At 51.8% G+C, this 27,469-nt stretch overlaps 2 protein-coding genes across 5 annotated transcripts in view; one reads left to right on the top strand and one right to left on the bottom strand.

The window, feature by feature from the left end:
- The window catches only part of GAS8 (growth arrest specific 8), a 29,816-nt gene extending 7,421 nt beyond the window's left edge, over window positions 1-22,395 (bottom strand). The window contains exons 1-9 of one of the 3 annotated variants that reach the window (XM_050772999.1): window positions 22,270-22,395; window positions 15,801-15,887; window positions 11,797-11,994; window positions 9,380-9,586; window positions 6,096-6,150; window positions 5,188-5,393; window positions 4,408-4,575; window positions 3,976-4,062; window positions 445-654 (exon numbers count right to left, since the gene is read on the bottom strand). In XM_050772999.1, the coding sequence (XP_050628956.1) occupies window positions 445-654; window positions 3,976-4,062; window positions 4,408-4,575; window positions 5,188-5,393; window positions 6,096-6,150; window positions 9,380-9,586; window positions 11,797-11,994; window positions 15,801-15,887; window positions 22,270-22,272 (1,221 nt within the window). In that variant the 5' untranslated portion in view covers window positions 22,273-22,395. Of the gene's footprint in view, window positions 1-444; window positions 655-3,975; window positions 4,063-4,407; window positions 4,576-5,187; window positions 5,394-6,095; window positions 6,151-9,379; window positions 9,587-11,796; window positions 12,025-15,800; window positions 15,888-22,269 lie in introns of all 3 variants that reach the window. The other 2 variants (XM_050772998.1, XM_050773000.1) reach the window with 2 other exon arrangements.
- DBNDD1 (dysbindin domain containing 1) overlaps window positions 5,846-27,469 on the top strand; it is a 35,714-nt gene continuing 14,090 nt past the window's right edge. Inside the window, exon 1 of one of the 2 annotated variants that reach the window (XM_050773118.1) lies at window positions 5,846-5,856. The gene's annotated coding sequence lies outside the window, so the exon portion shown is untranslated. Of the gene's footprint in view, window positions 5,857-26,707; window positions 27,357-27,469 lie in introns of those variants that run through there. The other variant, XM_050773119.1, reaches the window with a different exon arrangement.

The following is a 27,469-nucleotide window of genomic DNA, read 5'->3' as shown; positions in this document are numbered from 1 at the left end:
GGCCTGTGTCTGGGTCTGTTACCACCAACAGACGAGCTCAGGCCCACAGAGATTCCAAGAGTGGCTTTTCCACTCCCAAGGCCATCCTCAGGCTGCACTCAGATGACTAGAGCCTTACGTGCTCAGATGAGCCAGACCCGAAAATTGGAGTGGGCAGAGGCTCAGAGGTTAGGAGTCACCATGAGGTCACACAGGGGCAAGGGAAGATCCAAGAGAGACTTGAGCAGAACTGTGAGAAGAGGCTGCCGGTGCAGATGGTGAGAGGCATCCATGCCTGCGGCACCCCGCTCTGTTCTCAGGTCACAGGAAACCCATGAATGCCCCCTCCCCAGTGGTTAACCGAGGGGTCTCTGTGCCCGTCCGAGGGGGAACAGCACAGAACTGAAGACCCTTGCCACACGGAAGAGGCTGCCCACTGGGGCCAGGAGCCTGTCTAGGGCCTACCTCAAGCTTGCGGGACACCAGCGTCAGGGCTGCGGGGTCCAGGTTAGAGGCAGCCAGGACCTCGTTGAACTGCACCTCCTTCTTCTCCACAGCAGCGCTCAGAGCCTGTAGCTTGCGCTCTAGCACCAGGTTCTTGAAGCCTGTCTTCTGCTGCACCTCCTGGATGGCTGCAGTGAACTTCCGGTAGAGCTCGTCCCGCTCCTGCTGCACCTGCAGGGACAGCGCTGGGATGGGCGATGAGGCCCCTCACTTGGGGACATCTCGCTGGCAAGACGCTGCCTCCCACCTCTGCACCTGCCTGGAACACGCTGCTTCTATGGGAGGTGGCTTTCCAATAGCGCCCACTCCCACAGCACCGGGGTGTGGTCCACACTGCCTGCACCCTGGCCCTCTGTATAGCCGCCACACCGTGGAAGGCAGGAGAAAAACGTCGGCATGAGCTCTCCTCTCAGGAAGGTGTCTCTGCAAGCCGTGAGTGTCCCGGCGAGAGCTGGAGCAGCCCCACCCTGAAAGCTGCTCCATGGGTGGCCGAGGCCAGTCCTGCCCGAATGAGGGCTGTGGGCTCAGGTGAGATGTGAGATCCAGGGCATCCGGCAGGCAGAGCTTGCAGGTGGAACCCCTTGGAGGATGTGCTCCCTTGGCCCGCCCCAGATCCTGGCATCACAGGACAGGTGCTGTCCGCCCCACAAATGGCGGATCTGGAGCATGGCCTTGGAGCCAGCTGCCTGCCGGCCAGTGAGACTGTTCTTTTTTACCTCCTAATTCTTCTACTTATTAATTGCACTTTCTAAAAAAAATCTAGACCTGGTTGAAGACTATAAAAAAGTGAGGCCGGGCGCGGTGGCTCAAGCCTGTAATCCCAGCACTTTGGGAGGCCGAGACGGGCGGATCACGAGGTCAGGAGATCGAGACCATCCTGGCTAACACAATGAAACCCCGTCTCTACTAAAAATACAAAAAAATTAGCCGGGCGAGGTGGCGGGCGCCTGTAGTCCCAGCTACTCGGGAGGCTGAGGCAGGAGAATGGCGTAAACCCGGGAGGCGGAGCTTTCAGTGAGCCGAGATAGCGCCACTGCACTCCAGCCTGGGCGACAGAGCGAGACTCCGTCTCAAAAAAAAAAAAAAAAAAAAAAAAAAAAAAAAAAAAAAGTGAACACCCTGAGCAGGGCGCAGTGGCTCACGCCTGCAATCCCAGCACTTCGGGAGGGTGAGGTGGGTGGATCACCTGAGGTCAGGAGTTCAAGACCAACCTGGCCAACATAGTAAAACCCCATCTCTATCAAAAATACCAAACATTAGCTGGGCATGGTGGCAAGCGCCTGTAATCCCAGCTACTCGGGAGGCTGAGGCAGGAGAATCGCTTGAGTCCAGGAGGTGGAGGGTGCAGTGAGCCAAGATCACGCCATTGTACTCCAGCCTGAGCAACAAGAGCGAAACTCCATCTCAAAAAAAAAAAAGGTAACGCCCTTAACCCCAGTTCCCAGAGGCCACCCACCATTGTGAACACTTGGTGTGACCCCTTCCAGAATGTTCTCTATACATGTAAAAACATTTATGACTGTTTGGAAGAAAACAGGATCATGCTAAAATACTGCAGCTTTTTTCAAAGCACGACCTGTGATACCTGGAGCACCTCCAAGACAGCACCTGGCCCTGTACCCCTTCTAACTGCTGTTAATTAGAATTCCCCAGATTTGCTTAAATCCAATTCCCTGTCCGCAGGCACGTGGATTATAAGTGCCTTTGGGCCGGGCACGGTGGCTCATGCCTGTAATCCCAGCACTTTGGGAGGCTGAGGCGGGCGGATCGCAAGGTCAAGATATCGAGACCATCCTGGCTAACATGGTGAAACCCCGTCTCTACTAAAAATACAAAAAATTAGCCGGGCATGGTGGTGGGCACCTGTAGTCCCAGCTACCCAGGAGGCTGAGGCAGGAGAATCACTTGAACCCAGAAGGCGGAGGTTGCAGTGAGCCGAAATCGCGCCACGGCACTCCAGCCTGGCAATGGAGTAAGACTCCATCTCAAAAAATAAACATAAATAAGTAAGTGCCTTTGGTCTCTAAATTTTGCTGACAAATTTGAGCTCCCAGTTCTCTAGGAAGAGACATGGACTTTGACACTGTCAGGAACCACATTCAAATGGAAGAAAATACGGCAGGGAACAAGACTCCAGCCCAGGCACGTCTCTGCTCTCCTCTTCCCAGTAATGTCCACCTCAAAACTCACAGGGAGGAGGAAGGGCCCCTAACACAGCAGTCCTCAGAGTCTCACTGGGGCACCCTTCCCTTAGGTGCCAAGAGTCGGCACAGCCTAGCAATGCACATCAGGTAGGACCTGAGGTGTCTCCGACAGATGGGATGTTTCCGAGGGGCGAATCCTACTACAACCGTTTGTGTTCATGAATTTCAGTTAGGCTAGAGAACACAAACAGCACACGTAACTGCAGCTCAAGATAAGATGATCTGGCCACGCACACCACACACAAAGCCTTGAGGGCCCCATGGTGCAAGGATTGGTCCTTGGCCAGAACTTTGAAACTCAACAGAGGCAAGGAGTCTCTTTGAGGGACAAAGACAGGACCAAGCATCCCTACCACTCACTGGCAATCTCGGAAGGGCACACGAAATGAAATGTTTTCCCCCCAGACTCTTCTGCAAAGGTTTAAACCTGTCAGATCTGGTGCAGCTGAGGATGGAGACGGCCCCTCCGCACCCTGGCAGGTGTGTGACTCAGAGCAGCCCTCTGGACAGATCAGAACCCTCAACACAGACCCCTCAGACCCAACAATCCCACTGCTAGGAACTGGCTTTCCTAAGAAGCAATCTCACACAAGTGCACAAAGACAAATTTAAAAGGATCGAGGCAGCAATGCTTATAACAGCAGAGGATTAGAAACAGAGGGGAGTCAGCTAAATGATCAAACATTCATGAAATGCAGCACCACGTGACTGTGAAAAGGATGAAACGGCTTCCTGTGTGCAGCCTGATACACTGTGAGATTAAAAAGCAACTTGTGCTTATGGCCTGATCCCGTGTTCATAACACACACAGTCACATCCACACTAGAGCATGCAGGAAACCTGGAAGGGAGCTCATAAAACTCGCCAGCGTGAGGAGCTGGAGGCTCATTTTCACTTACACTTAAGACCCCATGACTTCTTTACAATGAGAAGGTAATAGGTTAGCACTTAGAAACATAAACCCATGGAAGAAAAGAGTTGCTGCAGGGGCCAGGCATCCCTCATGTGCTTTGAGAGGTGAGCGCTTGAGGGGCCGAAAGTCATGTGTGATCTGCTCCCCATGAGACCTCAGGCCTTCTGCAGGATATGCATGCGGAATAGGCCAAAGGTTTTTGCCTCTTAGAAGCTGTGGAATGAGTTACAGGGAATAGGGCCCCCAGCTTCAGAACCCAAAAACCTGGCCAAGGTATCTGAAGCTGGTCCAGGGGCCAGGGCCACAAAGAGAGCCCCGTCCCTGGCTAGCAGGGGTGCCACCCCCCGCTGCAGGGCCAGCCTGGTGCCCACTCACCTTGGTGAACCGCTGCTCTAACACTTCATGCTCCCACTGCAGGTCTTTCAGCTCTTTCTCTGTGACTTTCAAACGGGCTTTTGTGCACTGGAGGAAAAACGGAGTAGGGGACAGAAAGTATTCAAGATTCACAGTCATCCAAGTAACACAGGCTCCTGGGAGATGGCAAGGCCAAAAATAATCACCAGAAAGACATGGTTCCAGGACACAAGCAGCTGAGCCCCATCAAGGCAGGTCAGTAGTACACGGTGGAAGATGAGGGCCTTGTCTCCAAAACACCCCCACACTTTACTCTCCCCAGGAGAACACAAGGCAGAAAAAAGGAGAAATGCAGGCCTCCCCCGTCTCCCTTCCTGCCCCTGTGATGCTCCTTCCTCCTGAGTCTAGGCTAACTCGTGCCAAGGAGGGAGAGGAATCCAGCAGGAAACTCACAAGCAGGATCTGCTTGTCCCTCTGGTAGTTGGCGAGCTGCTTCTGCATCTCGCTCATCTCCTCCCGAGCCTTCTGGAGAGGGTCTGCCAGGCGCTTGTTCTGCACAGACACCTCTGCCATCTCCCTCTCCAGGTGGTCCTCCTTCTTCCGCATGTCCTCCATCTGCTCCTGCAGGCACAAGCACAGGCCCAGCAGGGGCTCAGCAGGCAGAACCAAAGGGGCTGTGGCCTGCAGGGTGAGAGCTGGGTGCTCTCCTGCCCATCACCAGATCCTGCCAGCCTCAGGCATGCTAGCACCTAGACCTGTTCTATGTATAAACAGTATTTCTGCAGCTTCAACGTATTCGGAGTTTTCTGGGAATGCAGCTTCCATGCACACTGAGGGACTACACTTTATTCAAGATTCCACCAAGGGCCGCTGTCTACTGTAGAAAGTCCTGTCACTGCCAGCATGTAGTGACGATGACACTCATCCACTCCGGCCACATCATGTCACTCGCTGCAGTTCCACCCGAGCTTTTACAAATCAGAATACACTTGATTACTTCCCCCTCCGCACTAGGGCGAGGGCAATATCCTGACTGCTTTTAACAATAGGTAGCGATAGGTTGCATTATTTAGGAATTTCAATTAAGGATATGAGAAGGGCATTGTCAAATAATCCTATAAAAAGTATCGGGGGTGTTGGGCTGGAGAGCTGGGGTCTGGATCCCCAGGACTCTGCAGCCCACATTCTAGGACAGGCAGAGTGTGTCTCCCCAGCCCACCCCACACGCAGCACCTTGAGGGAGTTGATGAGGGCCAGGTTGTTGAGGGTGATGTCATTGTAGTAGTTCTTGATGTCCGTGAAGGCCTCCTCGTGGCGCTGCATCAGCGTGTTGATCTGGCTGTTCTTCCTCTCCTCCACTTCGTGGAGCTCAGTCTTTCTCCGCAGGTCGAGCTCGTCCCTCAGCATCTTCATCTTCTTATCATACTTGGCCTCAATTTCTGAAAGGCAGCAGCAAACAGCAGCTTGGCAGAGGAAGAAGTGGTGCCCCTATGGCTACAGAACATGCAGCCTGTAAACAGGGGCCCAAAACGCCCATTGTGGTCAGAACAGCTTTGCAAGCAAGCTCTGCAAGAGAACAGAGGGGCTTAGACTGAGTGTTTTCTGCTGCTGCTCCTACTCAGCACACACACCACTGTCGGCCTGCCTTTGCCAGCGACAGGCATTGCTAATCGCTCCCTGCACTGGGGGTGCCAACAGCTGCATGTCAGCTGACCCCAGTGAGCAGTAAGCAAGGCCTGTGTGGCCATCCAGCCAGACTATCAGCCTTTATGAGTAAAACAGGCTGCTGAAATTGGAGCCTTCTCAGACCAGGAGCCATGGAGAAGACTATTTTAAAAATGCTGCCCATGGGACTGAATAGCTGCCACCTGCTGATAACTACTGATTTTAGCTAGGAGTGGGCAAGTGTGTGGTAATCACAGCCTCCCAAACGCACATGGAAATAGGTTGTTCCGGGATTCTGAGTGGGTCTACTGGCCTTGGAAACTTCCACATTCTTTCTCTTGCATGCCTGGGCTGTTTTAATCTAGTTTTTGTTCCCTGAGTTAACAAGCTCTGGAGGTAAATTCCTTTCGGATGGAGGAGGGGCGGGGAGGGTGTGTCTGGCACCGTCCTACACAACGAGCACATGGGAAACTGACCTCGAACTTGCCTCTCAAAATCATTCCGCATCTTGGTGATCTCCTCGGTGTGTTTCTGCACAGGTGAAAAAAGGCTGTTACTGGACAGCCAGACATAGAGGCAAGCCCGCTCCCTTTAGGCTGACCCTGTTCCTCACCTCCATGAAAAACCCAGCCCAACAAACCCCATTTTGCTGCTGGCTACTGGGTTCCCCTCACCTCCAGGTTCATGAAATATGCCCAGAGTAACACGGTTTTGTTCACCTGCACATTTCCTAACTCACCTCCCTCAACTAAAGTCGCCTCTAAGCTTGAGAGAACATGAACAGACGTCATGAGCACTGAACCCAGCTTGGTTCCCTTACCAAACCATCCCACAGCCTGGAGAGCAGCAGCCACATCCACACAGAGCCGTGGGATCTCTCCAGGTGCCGTGTGTAGTTTCCAACCTGCTGCACTGCTGCCTAAAGCAGCATTTTCAAAGTATTCACACCTGTCATCCCAGCACTTTGGGAGGCCGAGGTGGGCCGACCACCTGAGTTCGGGAGTTCGAGACCAGCCTGACCAACATAGAGAAACCCCATCTCTACTAAAAATACAAAATTAGCCGGGCGCGGTGGCTCAAGCCTGTAATCCCAGCACTTTGGGAGGCCGAGACGGGCGGATCACGAGGTCAGGAAATCGAGACCATCCTGGCTAACACGGTGAAACCCCGTCTCTACTAAAAATACAAAAAAAAATAAGCCGGGCGAGGTGGCGGGCGCCTGTAGTCCCAGCTGCTCGGGAGGCTGAGGCAGGAGAATTGCGCGAACCCGGGAGGCGGAGCTTGCAGTGAGCGGAGATCTGGCCACTGCACTCCAGCCTGGGCGACAGAGCCAGACTCTCTCAAAAAAAAAAAAAAAAAATACAAAATTAGCTGGGCGTGGTGGCACACGCCTGTAATCCCAGCTACTCGGGAGGCTGAGGCAGGAGAATCGCTTGAATCCAGGAGGCGGAGGTTGTGGTGAACTCAGATTACACCACTGCACTCCAGCCTGGGCAACAAGAGCAAAACTCCATCTCAAAAAAAAAAATGATTAGGTGGGTGTGGTGGCTCCTATCTATAGTCCCAGCTACTTGGGAGGCTAAGGCAGAAGGATCACTTGAGACTAGGAGTTCGACGCTGCAGTGAGCTACGACTGTACCACTGAACTGCAGCCTGGGAGACAGAGTGAGACTTCATCTCTAAAAATAAATATATATTTTTTTAAATAAGCAATTATTATATATTATATTTAAATAAACATTATATATTAAAATTTTGCATAAAAAATTAAAAATTTTTTTTTTTTTGAGACGGAATCTCGCTCTGTCACCCAGGCTGGAGTGCAGTGGCGCCATCTCGGCTCACTGCAAGCTCCGCCTCCCAGGTTCACGCCATTCTCCTGCGTCAGCCTCCCGATTAGCTGGAACTACAGGTGCCCGCCACCACGCCCAGCTAATTTTTTTGTATTTTTAGTAGAGACGGGGTTTCACCGTGTTAGCCAGGGTGGTCTCGCTCTCCGGACCTTGTGATCCGCCCGCCTCAGCCTCCCAAAGTGCTGGGATTACAGGCGTGAGCCATCGCACCCGGCCAATTATTTTTAAAGCAGCAATCTTTCTTTTTTTTGAGACAGATTCTCACTCTGTTGCCCAGGCTGGAGTGCAGTGGCACGATCTCGGCTCACCACAACATCCGTCTCCCAGGTTCAAGCGATTCTTCTGCCTCAGCGTCCCAAGTAGCTTGGATTACAGGCGCGCGCCACCATGCCTGGCCAATTTTTGTATTTTTAGTAGAGACAGGGTTTCGCCAAGTTGGTCAGGCTGGTCTCAAACTCCCAACCTCGTGATCCGCCCGCCTCGGCCTCCCAAAGCGCTGGGATTACAGGCGTGAGCCACCACACCTGGCCTAAAGCTGTATTTTTACCCAACAGGAAACTCTGATTCTGTAACAATACCATATCCAGGACCTGGGTTAAGACCAGATAATTCTGGAGGGTTCAAGACTTCAGCACTCTTATGCTTTGCTGCAAAGTCAGCAATGTCACCAAGTTTCTTCCAGATTCAGTTGAGGCTGGACTGCTTCCAGGCATGAGGCAAATGTGTTAAGAAAGTCTCCTCAACCCAGCAGCCAGGAAGAACCTTAGTCAGACACGACTCTCCTCTGCCCAGGTTCTCAGGGGGCAATCAACTCCCCCAGGGTCAAAGTCCCACTCCTCACACAGTTTTCAAGGCGGACAAGCTCTGACCCCTCTCCCCCAGCGTTCTCCTCCTTGTTACTCTGGGCCTTCCCACTGGCCCATCCCCTCTCCCAGCTGGTCACCTACTTGTACAAAACTGCACCCCACCTCTCCCCACTTTGCTCCTTCTGTAGCACTCTTCCCCACCAGATACTCTGTTGTATCTGACACATTTATTTTGTCTTCCAGCTCACCTGTTGTCTCTCCTTTCTAGACCAGCAGACCCAGTCGGGCAGGCATTTTGTCAGAGATCAGATCGGGACCTAGCAGCTAATGGACACTCAGCCAGTAAGTTCTTTCCTTTTTGTTTTGTCTCACTCTGTCACCTAGGCTGGAGTGCAGAGGCGCAATCCTAGCTCACTACAACCTTGACTTTCTGAGCTCTAGAGACCCTCCGCCTCAGCCTCCCAAGTAGCTGAAACTATCGGCATGAGCTGCCACACCAGTTAATGGTTTTTTAATTTTTAGACATGGGGTTCAACTATTGTTCAACTATTTCACTCAAGCTAGTCTCAAACTATTGGCCTCAACCAATTCTCCCACCTAACCCTCCCAAGTGCTGGGATTACGGGTGTGAGTCACTCAACCAGGTGCACAAATGAATTTAGTGCTGCCCTGGAAACCCCCCGCCTCAAAAGTAAAAATCAGACCAGCTTGTGTGACAAACTGTCACAGCTGCCCAGGAGTCAACACACTGGATATTTTAATGGTTGGTTTGCATTCTACTAAATGCATCTGACGCTATTCTCTAGGAAAAGTCTCTGGGTATCAGGTGTCAGCAGCACATGAAAGATCCTAAGCTGGATTTTTTTCTTCAGGGACGTCAATTTTTTGCTGAGATCTGAAACAGAATTGTGTACTTGGTCCCAAAATGGAGTTTGTTTGGATGCATGCTTTAAAAAAAAATTTCAACAAATTGCAAAAATGCAGAAGGTCTTACACAAAAACATGAATTCCCAGTTGCTGTTGAATAAACAGGAGTTCATGCAGCACTAGGCTCGCCGTCCCAACCACCTGTCAGCCTCCACGTGCCCCCGCCACACCTACCAGCCGTAGGTTCTTCACCACCACCTCATTGGCCAGCTCCTGCTCCTTGAGCTCCACCTTCAGTGCCCGCATGTCCTTGCGCAGCACACCCTCCTGTGTGCGGTGCTCCTTCTGTGCCAGCTTCATGACTACGGTGCCCTCAGCCTTCATCTCAGTCAGGTTGTTCTGGTGCTCATACAGCAGGTGCTTCACTTTCTGCTTGTACACCTGCAGGGCAAAGGGAGTACCACCTGCTCACCTGCACCACACCTATACCACACCTCCTCACCTGTCCATACCTGTACACACCAGTCACCTGTACCACATCTGTACACCTCCTCACCTGCACATTCCTGTACATACCTGGTCACCTGAACCACACCTGTACCTCACCTCCTCACCTGTACATACCTGTACACTCCCACTCACCTGCACTGCACCGGTACCACACCTCCTCACCTGTCCATACCTGTACACACCTGTTCACCTCTACCACACCTCCTCACCTGCACATTCCTGTACACACCTGGTCACCTGTACCACACCTCACCTGTACATACCTGTACACTCCTGCTCACCTGCACCACACCTGTACCACACCTCCTCACCTGTCCGTACCTGTACAGACCTGGTCACCTGCACCACACCTGTACCACACCTCCTCACCTGCACATTCTTGTACACACCTGGTCACCTGTATCACACCTGTACCACACCTCCTCACCTTGCGTATTCCTGTACACACCTGGTCACCTGCACCACACCTGTACCACACCTCCTCACCTGTCCGTACCTGTACACACCTGGTCACCTGCACCACACCTCCTCACCTGTCCATACCTGTACACACCTGGTCACCTGTACCACACGTGTACCACCCCTCACCTGTACATACCTGCACACTCCTACTCACCTGCACCACACCTGTACCACACCTCCTCACCTGTCTGTACCTATACACACCTGTTCACCTCTACCACACCTCCTCACTTTGCATATTCCTGTACACACCTGGTCACCTGTACCACACCTCCTCTCCTGTCCATACCTGTACACACCTGGTCACTTGTACCACACCTCCTCACCTGTACACACCGGTACACTCCTGCTCACCTGCACCACACCTGTACCACACCGCACCTGTCCGTAACTGTACACACCTGGTCACCTGCACCACACCTCCTCACCTATCCATACCTGTACACACCTGGTCACTTGTACCACACCTCCTCACCTGTACACACCTGTACACTCCCGCTCACCTGCACCACACCTGTACCACACCGCACCTGTCCGTAACTGTACACACCTGGTCACCTGCACCACACCTCCTCACCTATCCATACCTGTACACACCTGGTCACCTGTACCACACCCCCTCACCTGCATATTCCTGTACAGACCTGGTCACCTGCACCACACCTGTACCACACCTCTTCACCTGTCCGCACCCGTACATACCTGGTCACTTGTATACCTCCTCACTTGTACCTTCCTGTATATACCTGGTCCCCTGCACCACACCTGTACTACACCTCCTCATCTGTACATACCTGTACACTCCTGCTCACCTGCACCACACCTGTACCACACCTCCTCACCTGTCCGTACCTGTACACACCTAGTCACCTGCACCACACCTCCTCACCTATCCATACCTGTACACACCTGGTCACCTGTACCACACCCCCTCACCTGCATATTCCTGTACAGACCTGGTCACCTGCACCACACCTCTTCACCTGTCCGTACCCGTACATACCTGGTCACTTGTATACCTCCTCACCTGTACCTTCCTGTATATACCTGGTCCCCTGCACCACACCTGTACTACACCTCCTCACCTGTCCGTACCTGTACACACCTGGTCACCTGTACACCTCACCTGTACCTTCCTGTACACACCTGGTCCCCTGCACCATACCTGTACTACACCTCCTCACCTGTCATACCTGTAGACACCTGCTCGCCTACACACACCTCATCTGCACATATCTGCCCCTCTTGCTCACCTCCCCACGCCTCACCTGCACACACCTCAACACTTGCATCCACCTGCTCACTTGCATGCCTCCTCACCTGTACACAGCTACACATGCCTGTTCACCTATGCAAACCTGTACACTTGAGGCACAGAGTAGGACACCAAGGCTGGGAGGTGAGGTGCATCCCCAGCTCATGGGGTGCTAAGTGGCAGAGCTGAGTTGCAAACAGGCCAGTCTGCCCCCAGAGCCCATACTCCCTCCAGGTTGTGGAAACTGCATTTTAAACCCTCAGGACCTGCAGGTTTTCTCCCTCAGCCTTTTATAAAAAACACTTTTAGGGCTGTGACTCCTAAAGCCAAGAACAGAAAATGTCCCACCTGTACCCTCACTGGGTCCAGCTCCTCTGCAGCTGTGTGGTGACCACGTGGCCACAGGCAGGCTGGCCCCACTCACCTTGATCTCCACCTGGTGCCTCTCCTCAGCTTCTTCCATCTCCCGGTCTTTGTTCCGCAGCTCAGCCTTCTTCTCCTCCAGCTGCCTCCGTGTGATCTCCCAGAAGGTGTGGATCTTGTCCCGCTCCAGCTGGAAGTAGTTTCGCTCCTCCCGCTCGCGGTCCAGCTCCTCCCGGATGCGGCTGACATGCTCCTCCACCTGGCCAGGTGCAGTGGGTCAGGTGAGGCACTGAGCAGGGGCCCATGCACGGCAAAGGGGCGTGTGGCCGAAGAAAGGCAAGGAAGAAAGAGGGAGGACTCAATTTCACCTAAAAATAAACAGCTGAGCGTAAAAAGTTAAAATATAAGGCTAGGAAGCTCCAGAGACAGAATACATTCAGCAAATGGAAGAATTCTCTTCAATTTGACCAATAATCATAAAATAACTATATCCTTTCATCCATTCCTGAGAATTTATGCCTAAGAAATTTCTCAAAAGAAATATAAGAACATCTTGCTCAAAGATATTACCCACACCATTATTACAACAGCAAAAATATCGAAAAGGAAATAATCTAAGACCAGTTTAAACAGGGAAATGAGCGAGGCACAGTGGCTCTCGCCTATAACCCCAGCACTCTGGGAGGCCGAGGTGGAAGGATCCCTTGAGCCCAAGAGTCTAAGACCAGCTTGGGCAACATAGCAAGTCCTCATCTCTGCAAAATTTTTTTTGAATTCACCAAGCATGATGGCACCTATAGTCTCAGCTACTGGGAAAGCTGAGGGGGGAGAGTCATTTAAGCTCAGGAGGCTGAGGCTGCAGTTAATTACGATCATGCCACTACACTCAAGCCTGGGTGACAGAGTGAGATTCTGTCTCAAAAAATACACAAACAGCCAGGCATGGTGGCTCCCGCCACTCTGGAAGGCCAAAGTGGGAGGATCTTTTGAGACCCAGAGTTGACCAGCCCAGGCAACATGGCAAAACCCCGTCACTACAAAAAAAAAAAAAAAAAAAAAAATTAGCCAGGAGTGGTGGCACGTGCCTATAGTCCTAGCTACTCAGAAGACTGAGATAGGAGGATTGCTTGAACCTGGGAGGTCGAGGCTGCAGTGAGCCATGATCACATCACTGCACTCCACCTGGGTGACAGAGCAGGACCCTATCTCTAAAAAAATAAATAAATAAATATGGAAATGGTTGGCAAATTAGAACATATCAACTAGGAGAAATATCACATTAACACAAAACATATACAGGCAAATGATGTAGCAGCATTTAAACAAATTCATATGATAATGCTAAATGAAAAAAATTCACCTCTAAAGATATAATGTTAAGCAAAAAACACAAAACCAGCAGACTCCTGACCCTCAAGAGGGTTCAACTGAGAATCTGCAAATAGAAAAAAAAAAAAAGTAGGACAGGCTTCCAGCTTTCTTGGGAGCTCATTTCCCTTAAGAATCAGTTTACTGCCAGGCATGGTGGCTCACGCCTGTAATCCCAGCACTTTGGGAGGCCGAGGCGGGCAGATCACGAGGTCAGGCGATCGAGACCATCCTGGCTAACACGGTGAAATCCCATCTCTACTAACAATACAAAAAAATTAGCCGGGTGTGGTGGCGGGTGCCTGTAGTCCCAGCTACCGGGCAGGCTGAGGCAGCAGAATGGCGTGAACCCGGAAGGCGGGTTCGCGCAGTGAGCTGAGATCACGCCACTGCACTCCTGAGCGACACAGCAAGACTCCGTCAGAATCAGTTACTTTTTGGGCACAGCCCCGGGTCACTTACTGTAAGCCTTTTTCTTTCTCAACACCACACTCCCCACAGGGAAACCACATTTCTCACCTCAAAAGAAGACAAGACAACGACCAATCAAGAAGGAGCAGCAGGAGGGGTTCTGAGCTGAGGATGCCGGGCGGGGGGCTAGGTTCACATGAGGGAGGCACAGCACCCCCGAATCCAAGCAGTGCCTCAGCACAGTGACAAATGTCTTCACGTCACAGATCTTTAGTGTCTCCTGTGCGGAACCTGAACCAGGGTTTCTGACTGGTCTGTTTGGCTCACACGGTGTTGAGATTTTGCCATCACTCAATATTCAGATTTCTTATAAATATCCAGATTTCCAGCTTCTCTTGGAAAACCAGAAAAAAACAGCACTGAAGTCCTAGGCCCACAGGGCAATCCGCAGTGAACTGACAAAAACTGTCGTCTGCTGCGGGGCAGGAGTCTCCAGGTCGCCCCCATCCCTCCCCACCTGCCTGGACCCTGAAGAAGCCCTCTGAGTCTGCGGCTCCATGTGCAATGTACAGTGCAAGGGCCTGCCCAGTAGACTGCATGGCCCCTGCCCCACAAGGCCTATCTCCACAGGAATGGGAAGCAAACAGGGAGACGGGCAGCAGCTCACACGATGGGACAACGCAGTGTTCAATCCGTTCTCCACCCAGCAGCTCCACACATCTTTCCAGAACACAAACCTGACCCCATCACCTCTCTGCTTAGCCACTGGCTTAAACTGCCAATGGTTTTCCTGCATGTCAAATAAAGCCATTCTTTACCATTGTTCAAGGACCTCCACCCAGCTCCAACTTCAGGTCACGTGACTCTTTCAGTCTCCTTCGTAAAGAAGGTAAGATTAACAATAACACCGAGTTGACACAGTCTTCATGTCCCATGTCAGGTGCCCACGGGCAGTCGTCCATCAGGGCAGAGGCCGGAGGGCGCACCGTGCTTGCTAGACACTGCCGTCTTCAGGAGCCTTTTAGGTAAAATTGTAATTATATAATTATGTTCTGTATCCCTTAACTACATCCAAATGAAGAAGGGACTTAAACTAACTCCTACAAAGAAACTATAAAAGCATCACCTCCTCCCCAGAATAAGCAACAAGAAAAAGGCAGCCCTGATGCTGTTACTCCTCACTGGGACTTTTATCAAAAACAACCAATGATTAATCAGATTCAGATGTGATTTTAAGTAAATCATCTTTCCTTTAAAAACTTCCTTTTTTGAGATAATGTTTAATGGCAAATAAAATAAAGGAGAATGCTAAGTATGTGTACTATGATAAGTCCATACACATCAGGTGCAAAAAACGGTAAGACTGAAGGAGAATACATGAAATTAAAAATAGCTTTTAGATCAGAAAAACATGTCCTTCCACATTCCTACCGCCCTATTACAAAGTTCTTTTTTTTTTTTTGAGACGGAGTCTCGCTCTGTCGCCCAGGCTGGAGTGCAGTGGCGCGATCTCGGCTCACTGCAAGCTCCACCTCCCAGGTTCACACCATTCTCCTGCCTCAGCCTCCCGAGTAGCTGGGACTACAGGCGCCACCACCTCGCCCGGCTAATTTTTTTGTATTTTTAGTAGAGACGGGGCTTCACCGTGTTAGCCAGGATGGTCTCGATCTTCTGACCTTGTGATCCGCCCGTCTCGGCCTCCCAAAGTGCTGCGATAACAGGCTTGAGCCACCGCGCCTGGCCTATTACAAAGTTCTTCTTTTTTTTTTTTTTTTTTTGAGACGGAGTCTCGCTGTGTCGCCCAGGCTGGAGTGCAGTGGCCGGATCTCAGCTCACTGCAAGCTCTGCCTCCCGGGTTTTTATGCCATTCTCCTGCCTCAGCCTCCCGAGTAGCCGGGACTACAGGCGCCCGCCACCTCGCCCGGCTAGTTTTTTGTATTTTTTAGTAGAGACGGGGTTTCACCATGTTAGCCAGGATGGTCTCGAACTCCTGACCTCGTGATCCGCCCGTCTCGGCCTCCCAAAGTGCTGGGATTACAGGCTTGAGCCACCGCGCCCGGCTACAAAGTTCTTTAACAGCCTCATTGCCTTTTTGAAAAGACACAGTGTACTCGAAAGCTCTGCCGCTGATGGGAATCACGGGCCACAGGGGGCAGGTGTTCTGGCCTGGACAGAACGGTGGATCCACATGGCGAGATGGACAAATGGTGCAGCCACATGAGAGGTTCATGCAGGCGCCATGCGTGACGCCCACCCAGGGACTGGGCCACAGCCCGCTGTGCTTACCTGCTCCTTGCTCATGTCCTCTGGAGCAAGCCCATCCACAATCGGGGTGCCTTTGGCTTTGCCTTTCTTCCCTTTCTTTTTGGGTGCCTTTGGTGGAGATAATAGAGTAAGTAAGAGAGACTCTAACAGCTTCCCCTTCTTGGCTGGCTCTGATGTGCTCCCAGGGACATCTGGCAGAAAAGGCTCTGGAACCGCTCGCCCTTCTGCTCACCTGGAGCACATCACTGCCCTGAGTGTTCCCACCCTTAACCACACACACATCCTGCTGTTGCATTTGGAGAAGCACAAAGGAGAAACCTTCCTTTCGAGAAGGAGAACATTCCTTTTAGAAAAGAGAGGAAACCTAGCCGGGCGTGGTGGCGGGCGCCTGTAGTCCCAGGAACTCGGGAGGCTGAGGCAGAAGACTCGCTTGAACCCGGGAGGCAGAGGTTGCAGTCAGCCAAGATCACACCATTGCACTCCAGCCTGGGTGACAAAGCGAGACTCCGTCTCCAGCCTGGGCGACAAAGCAAGACTCCGTCTCAAAAAGAAAGAAAAAAAGGCCGGGCGCGGTGGCTCAAGCCTGTAATCCCAGTACTTTGGGAGGCCGAGGCGGGTGGATCACGAAGTCAGGAGATCGAGACCATCCTGGCTAACATGGTGAAACCCCGTCTCTACTAAAAATACAAAAAAAAAAACTAGCCGGGCGTGGTGGCGGGCACCTGTAGTCCCAGCTACTCGGAGGCTGAGGCAGGAGAATGGCGTAAACCCGGGAGGCGGAGCTTGCAGTGAGCCGAGATTGGGCCACTGCACTCCAGCCTGGGTGACACAGCGAGACTCCATCTCAAAAAAAAAAAAAAAAAAAAAAAAAAAGAAAGAAAGAAAGAAAGAAAAGAAAATTGTACCTTAAAAAAAAAAAGTAAAGAGAGGGAACCCACTCCAAACCCACTCATTCCTTGGTATATGGTGACCAGGCACAGTGGCTCACACGTGTCATCCCAGCACTTTGGGAGGCCAAGGCAGGAGGATCACTTGAGCCTAGAAGTTTAAGGCTGCAGTGAGCTATGTTGGCGCCACTGCACTCCAGCCTGGGCAGCAGAATGAAACCCTGTCTCCAAAAACTAAGAGAGGGGGAATCCATTCCAAACCCACTCACTTCTTGGTAATAGTAAAGACCACTGCTGTACATGCAAAACGTCCTTGGGCACCGAGGGAAGAGCCTCAATACCACACTGCCAAACGTTACCATGCTGGCAGCAATACTTGGTAACCACCATGGAAAAGACCTGCAAGACACCACTCAGTAAGCGTAGGGAGAAAAGCCTCCATAACCGCAAGTGGTTGTGACAACCAGAAGTTTCCTTCCTTCCAAAGAGAAAATTGCTTCAGAGAAGCCTGGTCAAGAAAGCCTGGGCCGACAGCACCCACCACGAGAGCTCTGTAATGGACTGCCAGACGGAACTGCGCATGGCGTCGTGCGTGGTTTTAGCATCTTTGACAAGGTTGGGAGAGAACCTTCTAACCCCACCTCCTTGTGGAAGTTGCTGAAACCAGCGTAACACCAGGAGCAGTTCTGTCTGGCCACCCATTTACAGAGCACTCAAGCAGATACCAAATTTCCATATCCTATCCTGCTGACTTTGCTACTCCCAATAGTCTTCAGCCCATGCTTTTCTGTGTCTACATGTCTCGGTCACCTTTTTTTTTTTTTTTTTTTTGAGACGGAGTCTCGCTCTGTTGCCCAGGCTGGAGTGCAGCGGCCGGATCTCAGCTCACTGCAAGCTCCGCCTCCGGGGTTCACGCCATTCTCCTGCCTCAGCCTCCCAAGTAGCTGGGACTATAGGCGCTGCCACCACGCCCAGCTAGCTTTTTTTTTTTTTTGTATTTTTTAGTAGAGATGGGGTTTCACCGTGTTAGCCAGGATGGTCTCAATCTCCTGACCTTGTGATCCGCCCGTCTCGGCCTCCCAAAGTGCTGGGATTACAGGCTTGAGCCACCGCGCCCGGCCTCGGTCACCTTTTTTAAAGACAAGGTCTTGCTCTGTCACCCGAGCTGGAGTGCAGTGGCGTGGTCACACAGCTCACTGAAGACTCCAACTCCTGGGCTCAACTGATACTCCCACCTCAGCCTCCGCAGGAGGTGGGACCACAGGAGAGAACTGCTGCTGTGCCCAGCTATGTAACTTTTTTAAAATTACAAACTTAATGTGGAAATTTTATTTTTAAAAAACATTAAAACCTAAATCCATTTATCCTTTTTTTTTTTTTTTTTTGAGATGGAGTCTCCCTCTGTCGTCCAGGCTGGCTTGGCTCACGGCAACCTCCACCTCCTCGGTTCAAACAATTCTTCTGCCTCAGCCTCCCCAAGTAGCTGGAACTATAGGCGCCCACCATCACGCTCAGCTAATTTTTTTTTTTTTTTTTTTTGTATTTTTAGTAGAGACAAGGTTTCGCCATGTTGGCCAGGCTGGTCTTGAATTCTTTTTTTTTTTTTTTTTGAGACAGAGTCTCACTCTGTCACCCAGGCTGGAGTGGAATGGCGTGATCTCGGCTCACTGCAAGCTCCATCTCCCGGGTTCAAGCGACTCTCCTGCCTCAGCCTCCTGAGTAGCTGGGATTACAGGCACGCACCACAATGTCTGGCAAATTTTTTGTATTTTTAGTAGAGACGGGGTTTCACTATGTTGGCCAGACTGGTCCCATGCTCCTGACCTCGTGATCTGCCCGCCTCGGCCTCCCAAAGTGCCGGGATTACAAGTGTGAGCCACTGCGACTGGCCCGTTTATTTTCATTTATCTTTCATTTAGTCTTGAGTGAAAATATTAGGTGGAGCCAGATGCCGTGGCTCACACCTGTAATCCCAGCACTTTGGGAGGCCGAGGTGGGCAGATCACTTAAGGTCAGGAGTTCAAGACCAGCCTGGCCAACATGGTGAAACCCCGTCTCTACTAAAAACACAAAAAAATTAGCCAGGCGTGGTGGTGGGCACCTGCAGTCCCATCTTCTCGCGAGGCCGAGGCAGGAGAATGGCGTGAACCCAGCAGGCAGAGCTTGCAGTGAGCCAAGATCGCGTCACTGCACTCCAGCCTGGGCGACAGAGCGAGACAAGAAAGAAGGAAAGAAGAAGGAAAGAAGGAAGGAAGGAAGGAACAAAGGAAGGAACGAAGGAAGGAACGAAGGAAGGAAGGAAGGAAGGAAGGAAGGAGGGAAGGAAGGAAGGAAAGGGAAGGAAGGAAAGGGAAGGAAGGAAAGGGAAGGAAGGAAGGAAAGAAAGAGAGAGAGAGAAAGAAAAAGAAAATATTATGTGGAAATTTTAGAAAACACTGATGAGAAGAAAACAGAAAAAGTATCACCCATATTCCTTGGTCCAAGGATCCAACAGACCGAGGCCCATATTCCCACAACCTAATAGAAATAGAAGTAGTTTGGTAGTGGTTTTTTTTTTTTTTTTTTTGAGACGGAGTCTGGCTCTGTTGCCCGGGCTGGAGTGCAGTGGCCGGATCTCAGCTCACTGCAAGCTCCGCCTCGCGGGTTTACGCCATTTTCCTGCCTCAGCCTCCCGAGTAGCTGGGACTGCAGGCGCCCGCCGCCTCGCCCGGCTAGTTTTTTGTATTTTTTTAGTAGAGACGGGGTTTCACCGTGTTCGCCAGGATGGTCTCGATCTCCTGACCTCGTGATCCGCCCGTCTCGGCCTCCCAAAGTGCTGGGATTACAGGCTTGAGCCACCGCGCCCGGCCGGTAGTGGTTTTTTTTGTTTGTTTGTTTGTTTGTTTTGAGATGAAGTCTTGCTCTGTCACCCAGGTTGGAGTGCAGTGGCACAATCCTGGCTCACTGCAACTGGAACAGGAATTAAAAGAAATTAAAAAGTGTGTAAGCAGAAACTCAGTTGTATGTAAGAAAACCCAACTCTCCCTGAAAGAGAAAGAGCTGGAGTGCTTTAAAAAGTAACTGCCTGTCGGCCGGGCGCGGTGGCTCAAGCCTGTAATCCCAGCACTTTGGGAGGCCGAGACAGGTGGATCACGAGGTCAGGAGATCGAGACCATCCTGGCTAACACGGTGAAACCCCGTCTCTACTAAACATACAAAAAACTAGCCGGGCGAGGTGGCGGGCGCCTGTAGTCCCAGCTACTCGGGAGGCTGAGGCAGGAGAATGGCGTGAACCCAGGAGGCGGAGCTTGCAGTGAGCTGAGATCCGGCCACTGCACTCCAGCTTGGGCGACAGAGCGAGACTCCGTCTCAAAAAAAATAAATAAATTAAATAAATAAATAAAATAATTAATTAATTAATTAAAAAAAAAAAAAAGTAACTGCCTGTTTTTTGGTGGTAGTGAGCCTGATCTCTCCTCCCTTCCCAGGCATTGTGAAGACCCTGTTTCTCTAGCGCAGCTGCAAGGTCACTAGGCAGATAAACTCAAGTCGCAAAACATGTTTTTCCTTAAAAAGTAAGAAATGATGTAACGTACGTTTCAACTGAACAACTGTCTTTGCTTCTTGCGTCTGTAGTATGCTTTCCCCCTGCACAGATCTCCCGTCTGCCACACGAAACGCTTAAAAGGTAACTTGGCCCAGTGCAGTGGCTCGTGCCTGTAATCCCAGCACTTTGGGAGGCCGAGGCGGGCGGATCACAAGGTCACGAGATTGAGACCATCCTGGCTAACATGGTGAAACCCCATCTCTACTTAAAAAATACAAAAAATTAGCCAGGCGTGGTGGTGTACGCCTGTAGTCCCAGGTACTCGGGAGGCTGAGGCAGGAGAATGGTGCGGAGCTTGCAGTGAGCTGAGATCCGGCCACTGCACTTCAGCCTGGGCAACAGAGCGAGACTCCATCTCAAAAAAAAAAAGGTAACTTGACTCTTTGTTCAGGGCTCAGTCCTTTGGATGTTAATCTGACTGGGCCAGTGCACCTAAATAATTAATAAATATCCTCCTGAACTGCATCAGTCTGATTCCTTAAAAATCCCACTGCACAACCTCTACCTTCCAGGTTCAAGCAATTCTCCTGCCTCAGCCTCCCAAGTAGCTGGGACTACAGGTGCACACCACCACACTCAGGAAATTTTTTTTTTTTTTGTATTTTTAGTAGAAACAGGGTTTCACCATGTTGGCCAGGCTGGTCTCCAACTCCTGACCTCAAGTGATCCACCCACCTTGGCCTCCCAACGTGCTGGGTTTACGGGTGTCAGCTACCATGCCCCGCCTTTGTTTTTGTTTTTGTTTTGTTAGAGACGTAGTCTTGCTCTGTTGTCAGGCTGGAGTGCACTGGTGCCATCTCAGCTCACTGCAAGCTCCGCCTCCCAGGTTCACGCCATTCTCCTGCCTCAGCCTCCCGAGTAGCTGGAACTACAGGTGCACACCACCACGCCCAGCTAATTTCTGTATTTTTACTAGATACAGAATTTCACCATGTTGGCCAGGATGGTCTCGATCTCTTGACCTCAAGATCCGCCTGCCTCGGCCTCGCAAAGAGCTGGGATTACAGGTGTGAGTCACGGCGCCAAGACTCCTGGCCTAGTTTGGTAGTTTCTTTCACAGTCTGTTTTCAGAAGACCATTCCTGGGCCAAAAAACTCATCCACTTAAATGTTAATTCGTAATGTACTGCTCTCTTTCTAATCCCTCCACTCCAAGAAGGCTACCTCATCAGAAAGCCCTAAAGGCCGCAGAGGAAGGTTCAGCATCACTTAGCATTTGGGACCTTCACAGCCAGCTGCAGGGACTTGGTGGGGCTCACAGAGCTTTCCTCCCCCACCAGCTGAAACCCACCCTGCCACACCTGCCCAGAAATTGAGTTACTGACAATTCCTGTATCACAAAGGGAGAGCCCTTTACAAGAGAAAAACAGAGATGGCGCTGATGAGGCCACGAGCTCCGCCTTCCTCTTCTCGGTCTGGGCCTGACTCCTGCCAGGCTTTCTAAGGGAACAGTGGTTCCTGTATCCCAAGGTTGTGCCCTGGGCACTCCAAGGGCACTGGACCTGTCCAGGCCTCCTTGGTGTAGAGGGATCTCTAGCCACTCTGGTGTGCCCCAGGCTCTCCATTCCGGAGACCAAAGGGCTTAGGGTAATCCCTGCCCCCGGCTCTATTCAATGGGCACCCTGGTGCGCTGCAAAGCCCCTGTGAGGTGAAACCCTAGGTCCCAGGGATCCAACAGACCGAGTCTCCCATTCCAGGATGGGAGTCCCCTTGACGCATTTTCACTCTTCTGGGGACCATGCGCTGCGGACCCTGGGTCCTGGGCTTTCTACGACCACCCCAGGGAGCACAGGGCTCTGGACAGCCCAGGTCTCAGCTCCGAGTGCGGGAAGGCCCCGGGGCCAGGAGCATCCTGAGTTTGCCCCACGGAGACCCTCACAAGAGCACCGAGCTCTCAATTCCAGGAACCCAGCGCTCCAGTCCTCCCATTCCCAGGGTCTCTGTGTACCGAGGCCTCCCTGCCCCGAGGTCTCCAGGCCCCTGCCGAGGACCTCAGCCCCGCTCCAGCCCCTGCTCACCATGACGCCAGCGGACAGGCCCAGCCGCGACTCCCGGACCAGCGCGCCCGCCCCCCGGAAGCCACGCCGTTTCCCGGCAACCGCTGGGCGCTACCGCGAGAAGTCACCAGATCCTCGCGAGACTCCGCCGGGCCCCAGCCCTGCCAACCGCGGGAGTGCGTCCCTAGAGACGGGCGTCAGGAAGGAACCCGGTAGTGAAAGTTGGGAAGATCTCGCCGGCAGCCCAGAAGCCCAGAAGCCCAGAAGCCTTTCGCTGCAGGACATGTTTTGCTTATTGCTGGAACCTAAGCTCCATGAGGAGAGAACCGTTCACTTCTATCCTTCAGCGCCTAGAACAGCACAGAGCACGTGCTCAGTAAAGATGTGCTGAGTGGCTGGATGAGTGAATGAAGGACCGTTGAATAAATGGTCATCTGCCACCCAGGGCTCTGAAACATCACCCAAATGAGATTCAAATCTGGGCAAAGACTCTACCCGCTGGGATTCACTCACCCCACCCGCCCCGCTTTGAGGGGTCCTCCCAGCTGCTGCGCTGGTGGCTTTACACACACCTCAAAAACGTAGAAATAGGAAAGAAAAATAGGTTCCAGTTTAGTTCCAAATGTTTGAAATCAGGAAGTATCCCTTTCACAAAAATAAACTGCTCTTCCTGAAAAGGCCTCCTCCCCAGTCCTCAGGGATGAAGAGAAACCAGAGACTTTCCGACAGGCCCTGCAGAAAACACACAGTTGTCACTTTCCTTTTCTAACTAATCTCTTGTTCTGAAGACTGCTAGGCATTTTACAATTTCTAAAGTGAACCTGCCATCCCTGAAACCACCCTGTTACCTACATACAACCATCTACGTCACCCAGATGGCTGAGTTTGTCATAAACAGGTGCTTCTTGCTTTTTTTCTTTTCTTTTTTTTGGAGACAGGGTCTCCTTCTGTCGCCTAGGCTGTGATCACAACTCACTGCAGCCTCGACCTCCTGGACTCAAGCAATCCTCCCACCTCAGCCTCCTGAGAAGCTGGGACTACAGGTGTGAGACACCACACCCAGCTTTTTAAAATAAGTTTTTTATAGAGATGGGGTCATGCTTTATGGCCCAGAATGGTCTCAAACTCCTGGTCTCAAGCGATCCTCCTGCCTCAGCCTCCCAAAGTGCTGGGAGCACAACGTGAGCCCCACACCTGGCCGTAAGCTGTCATCTTTAACATCTTCTTAAAAAGTGGTCATCGGCCGGGCGCGGTGGCTCAAGCCTGTAATCCCAGCACTTTGGGAGGCCGAGACAGGTGGATCACGAGGTCAGGAGATCGAGACCATCCTGGCTAACACAGTGAAACCCCGTCTCTACTAAAAAAAAAAAAAAAAAAAAACTAGCCAGGCGAGGTGGCGGGTGCCTGTAGTCCCAGCTACTCAGGAGGCTGAGGCAGGAGAATGGCGTAAACCCGAGAGGCGGAGCTTGCAGTGAGCTGAGATCCGGCCACTGCACTCCAGCCTGAGCGACAGAGCGAGACTCTGTCTCAAAAAAAAAAAAAAAGTGGTCATCTACTTGGGAGGTTGAGGTGGGACGATCATTTGAGCCCTGGAGGTGGAGGTTGCAGTGAGCCAAGATCACACCACTGCACTCCAGCCTAGGTAACAGAGTGAGACCTGAGACCATGTCTCGAAAAAAAAAAAAAAGGTCTTGCAGCAGATCTTGTTCTCCTGTGTGTCTTGGATGAAGATTCCAGAATCTATGATCATAGAAAGTTGTGCTGGGGGCAAAGGGTGAGAAATGAAAGGCTTGGTGGACTTAGGTCTTCCCGTCCAGCTCATGCTGCCACATGAGCTGGGCTTGCTCAGGCCTCGGGCACCCACACAGTGGTGGGAATCTGAGAACCACTGTGATGAGAGACTTCCTGCTTGGCCACCCGAGTCCTGATTGTTCTTGGAGAGGAGCAGCCAGTTGGAAGAACTGCACTGGCTCAGCTTGTACAAAGCCGTGATTTATTTATAGTAAGCCCTGAGGCCTTGGTGAAGTCTGGCTGGTCACTGTGCCAGACTCCCTTGGCCTGAGGGGGCCTCCTCCCCCTGGGATAAAGTGGTCAGACGGTGACACTGGAGAGCACAGTGGGGGTAATTATTATTATTATTTAACACTTACTTCACAAAACCAATATGCTAGCAGCTTCATGCTGATTGGCTTTTTGCTTCAGAAGTCTGGATGAGAGTCCTGAATTAAATAGCTATATTAACAATAATTCCTTTCAGCAAAAAGGGCAAGAATACGAGGGTTAGCTCAGGATAGCCTAGACAGGGTATTCATTTTTCACAAGCGAAGAGCACAGCTTGGTCTGTCGGTATGAACTGCAGAGATGAATGAATCATTTAGGGAGTCCTGAATTGCAGCTCCCTGGGCTCCCGACAGGGCCCACTGCAACCTGTTCTTTTCATATTGAATTTGAGTTCAGATTTTTGGAAAAGAGCCTTTTCTTCACATATATGGCTTAAGATACTTTCATTCAGTGTCAAGCTGTGCAGCTCTGAGTTTCCTGAAAAATCCCAGAGCAAATGTTAATACAAACAAACCAACTGCTCTCTGTCTGACGTCTGATGCTTCCTGCCGCCCACTATCCACCAGGTAAACTGCCTCAGGCCACTGCGTCAACTCAGCGAAGGCCTGGATGTTGGGATAACAAGAGTGTTTATGAAGACTAGACTTTCTCTTTTCTTTTCTTTTTGAGACATACAATCATCGCTCACTGCAGCCTTGGACTCCTGGGCTCAAGCGATCCTCCCACCTCAGCCTCCAAGCCACTGTACCTGGCTTATGTTCTTATTTTTATTTTTTGAAGATATAGTGTCTTGCTTTGTTCCCCAGGCTGGTCTCAAACTCCTGGGCTCAAGCTATCCTCCCACCTTGGCCTCCCAAAGTGCTGGGATTACAGGCATGAGTCAATTCTCCAGCAAATGGACTTTCTTTGAGAGATAAATATTGAAGTATTTACAAATGCAGTGATCTAATGTGTATATAATTTGCTTCAAAATAACCCAGCAGTGGAGGGAAGTGAATGAGGACAGAGAAGCAACGGCACAGGCCAGGAGTTAGTAATCGCTGAATCTGGGCGGTAGGTACATGTGGGTCAGTTGTGCCATTCTCTCTACCTTTGGTGTTTGCTAATGTTATTAATAAAAAGTTAAAGACAAATAGACACTGTCCTCTGGAGTCAGACTGCCTATTTTTGTTTTGTTTTGTTTTTTTGTTTTTTTGAGACGGAGTTTCGCTCTGTCGCCCAGGCTGGAGTGCAGTGGCCGGATCTCAGCTCACTGCAAGCTCCGCCTCCTGGGTTCACGCCATTCTCCTGCCTCAGCCTCCCGAGTAGCTGGGACTACAGGTGCCCGCCACCTCGCCCGGCTAATTTTTTGTATTTTTTAGTAGAGATGGGGTTTCACCGTGTCAGCCAGCATGGTCTCGATCTCCTGACCTCGTGATCCGCCCATCTCGGCCTCCCAAAGTGCTGGGATTACAGGCTTGAGCCACCGCGCCCGGCCCAGACTGCCTATTGATTACCAGCAGGACAATCTTCGACAAGACCCCCTCTGTATCATTTATTCCTCTCTCAAATGGGAATCATTCACACACAATGATGACTGTTACAGTTACCACAGCTGCGTAACAAGCAACCCTACAACACAGCAGCTTAATCCAATGACATTTGTTCTGCTCATGAATCTGCAACTTGGCCATGACAAAGTGGGGACAGCTGGCCTCATCCCCACTCATCACCCCTCCCCAGGACAGCTCAAAGGCTCACTTGCTTCAGCAGCTGAGGCCAGCTGTTGGCAGGGAGCTCAGTGGGACCGCCAGCAGTAACACACACAGGTGTCCTCCCATGTGGCATGGGCTTCCTCACCACGTGGAGGAAGTTCTAGTTCCAGGAGGAACCTTTCCACAGAGCTGAATGCTTCTCAAGACCCAGCCTTGGGAGTCACATGACATCGCTTCTGCCACCCTTACTGGCCAGAGCAGTCCCAAGCCCCAATAATGTTTACGGAGAAGCAGCATGGGTGGGGGTGTCTTCATGGGAATAGAAGGTTCTGGAAGACACAGGGGATCAGAACTACTGCTGTGGTCATTTTGAGAAAAAACAACCTGCCACCCCAAACAATTCTGGGTGGTCTACGCCCATGCACTGTTCCCACTTCCCAGGGCAGCCACTAGCTTGCTCCACTGCCTCCCTGAGAGGCAAGGCTCTGCATCCCTCAGGGTGGCGAGGAGGCCAGTGGGTCATGAAATCATTTCAGAGGCTTTTAAACAGCAGTTTTTGTTTGTTTTGTAAACTAAAGAAACAGGGAAACTAAAAGCCTGCCCCACTGACTTCCAGACTCAAAGACATGCACTACCCCCGTAACCAGAGTAGGGGCAGGAGTCAGGCTGGGCGGAGCAGCCAGGGCCTTGAGGGCTGACTGTGGTTAGTGGAAGCTGAACGGACCACTGGCCTCTGAAACAGCCTTTCCTGCAATCTGGGCCGCTCAAGTCCATCTGTCAAGTTCATTGCCTTTTTCACTCCCAGCTGGGAACAAATTCTTCCTACCTGACACTTTTTGGTTTGGTTTGTTTCAAGTGCAGAGCACGGGCCTGGAGTCAGAGCTTCTCAGCACCCGACTGCATCGTTGGACAGGTTACCTACGGTCTCTGTGCTTCTTCACCTGAAAGGATACCTTCTTCTTAGGATCAGTGGGAGAAGCAAGGAGACACTGCACGAGAGCTCTGTGCGCTGAGAGAGTCGGCCCCACGCGGCGGGGGTTTGAGCGCCTGCTGGGAGGTGGGATTTCATCGAAACTGCCTGGGCACTCTCTGCAGCCCGGGCCCCGCCGCCCTCTCCTTGCCTCCCATCCCCCACCCCGCCCCTTCCAGCCTCCCAAGTACACGTCCTCGCCCCCACCCACCCCCCGCGTTAATTCACACCATCCAGTGCGCTCTGCGATTCTGTCATTACCCGCCCGAGTCAGGCCCCTCCTGTGCCCCTCGCCAGCCCCGAGGGGCGCCCGCACACAGTCGGCGCCCCACACGCACGCACCTGAAAGAGAACAAGAGGACGCAAGCGGGCGCGGCTGCCGAGTGAGTGCGCAGGAGCCCCGGACGCCCGGCCGGGGCCGGGAGGTCGCAGCGGGGTCCCGGTGGGGTCCGCGGCGGGGCGCGGCCCACGAGTGAAGGGTCGGCGGGGGAGGCGT

This window comes from Macaca thibetana, chromosome 20 (assembly GCF_024542745.1).
Source record: "Macaca thibetana thibetana isolate TM-01 chromosome 20, ASM2454274v1, whole genome shotgun sequence".
Taxonomy (NCBI): Eukaryota; Metazoa; Chordata; class Mammalia; order Primates; family Cercopithecidae; genus Macaca; species Macaca thibetana.
The sequence above is the reverse complement of the archived record's forward strand: the minus strand, read 5'-3'. Positions and strand labels throughout refer to the sequence as shown.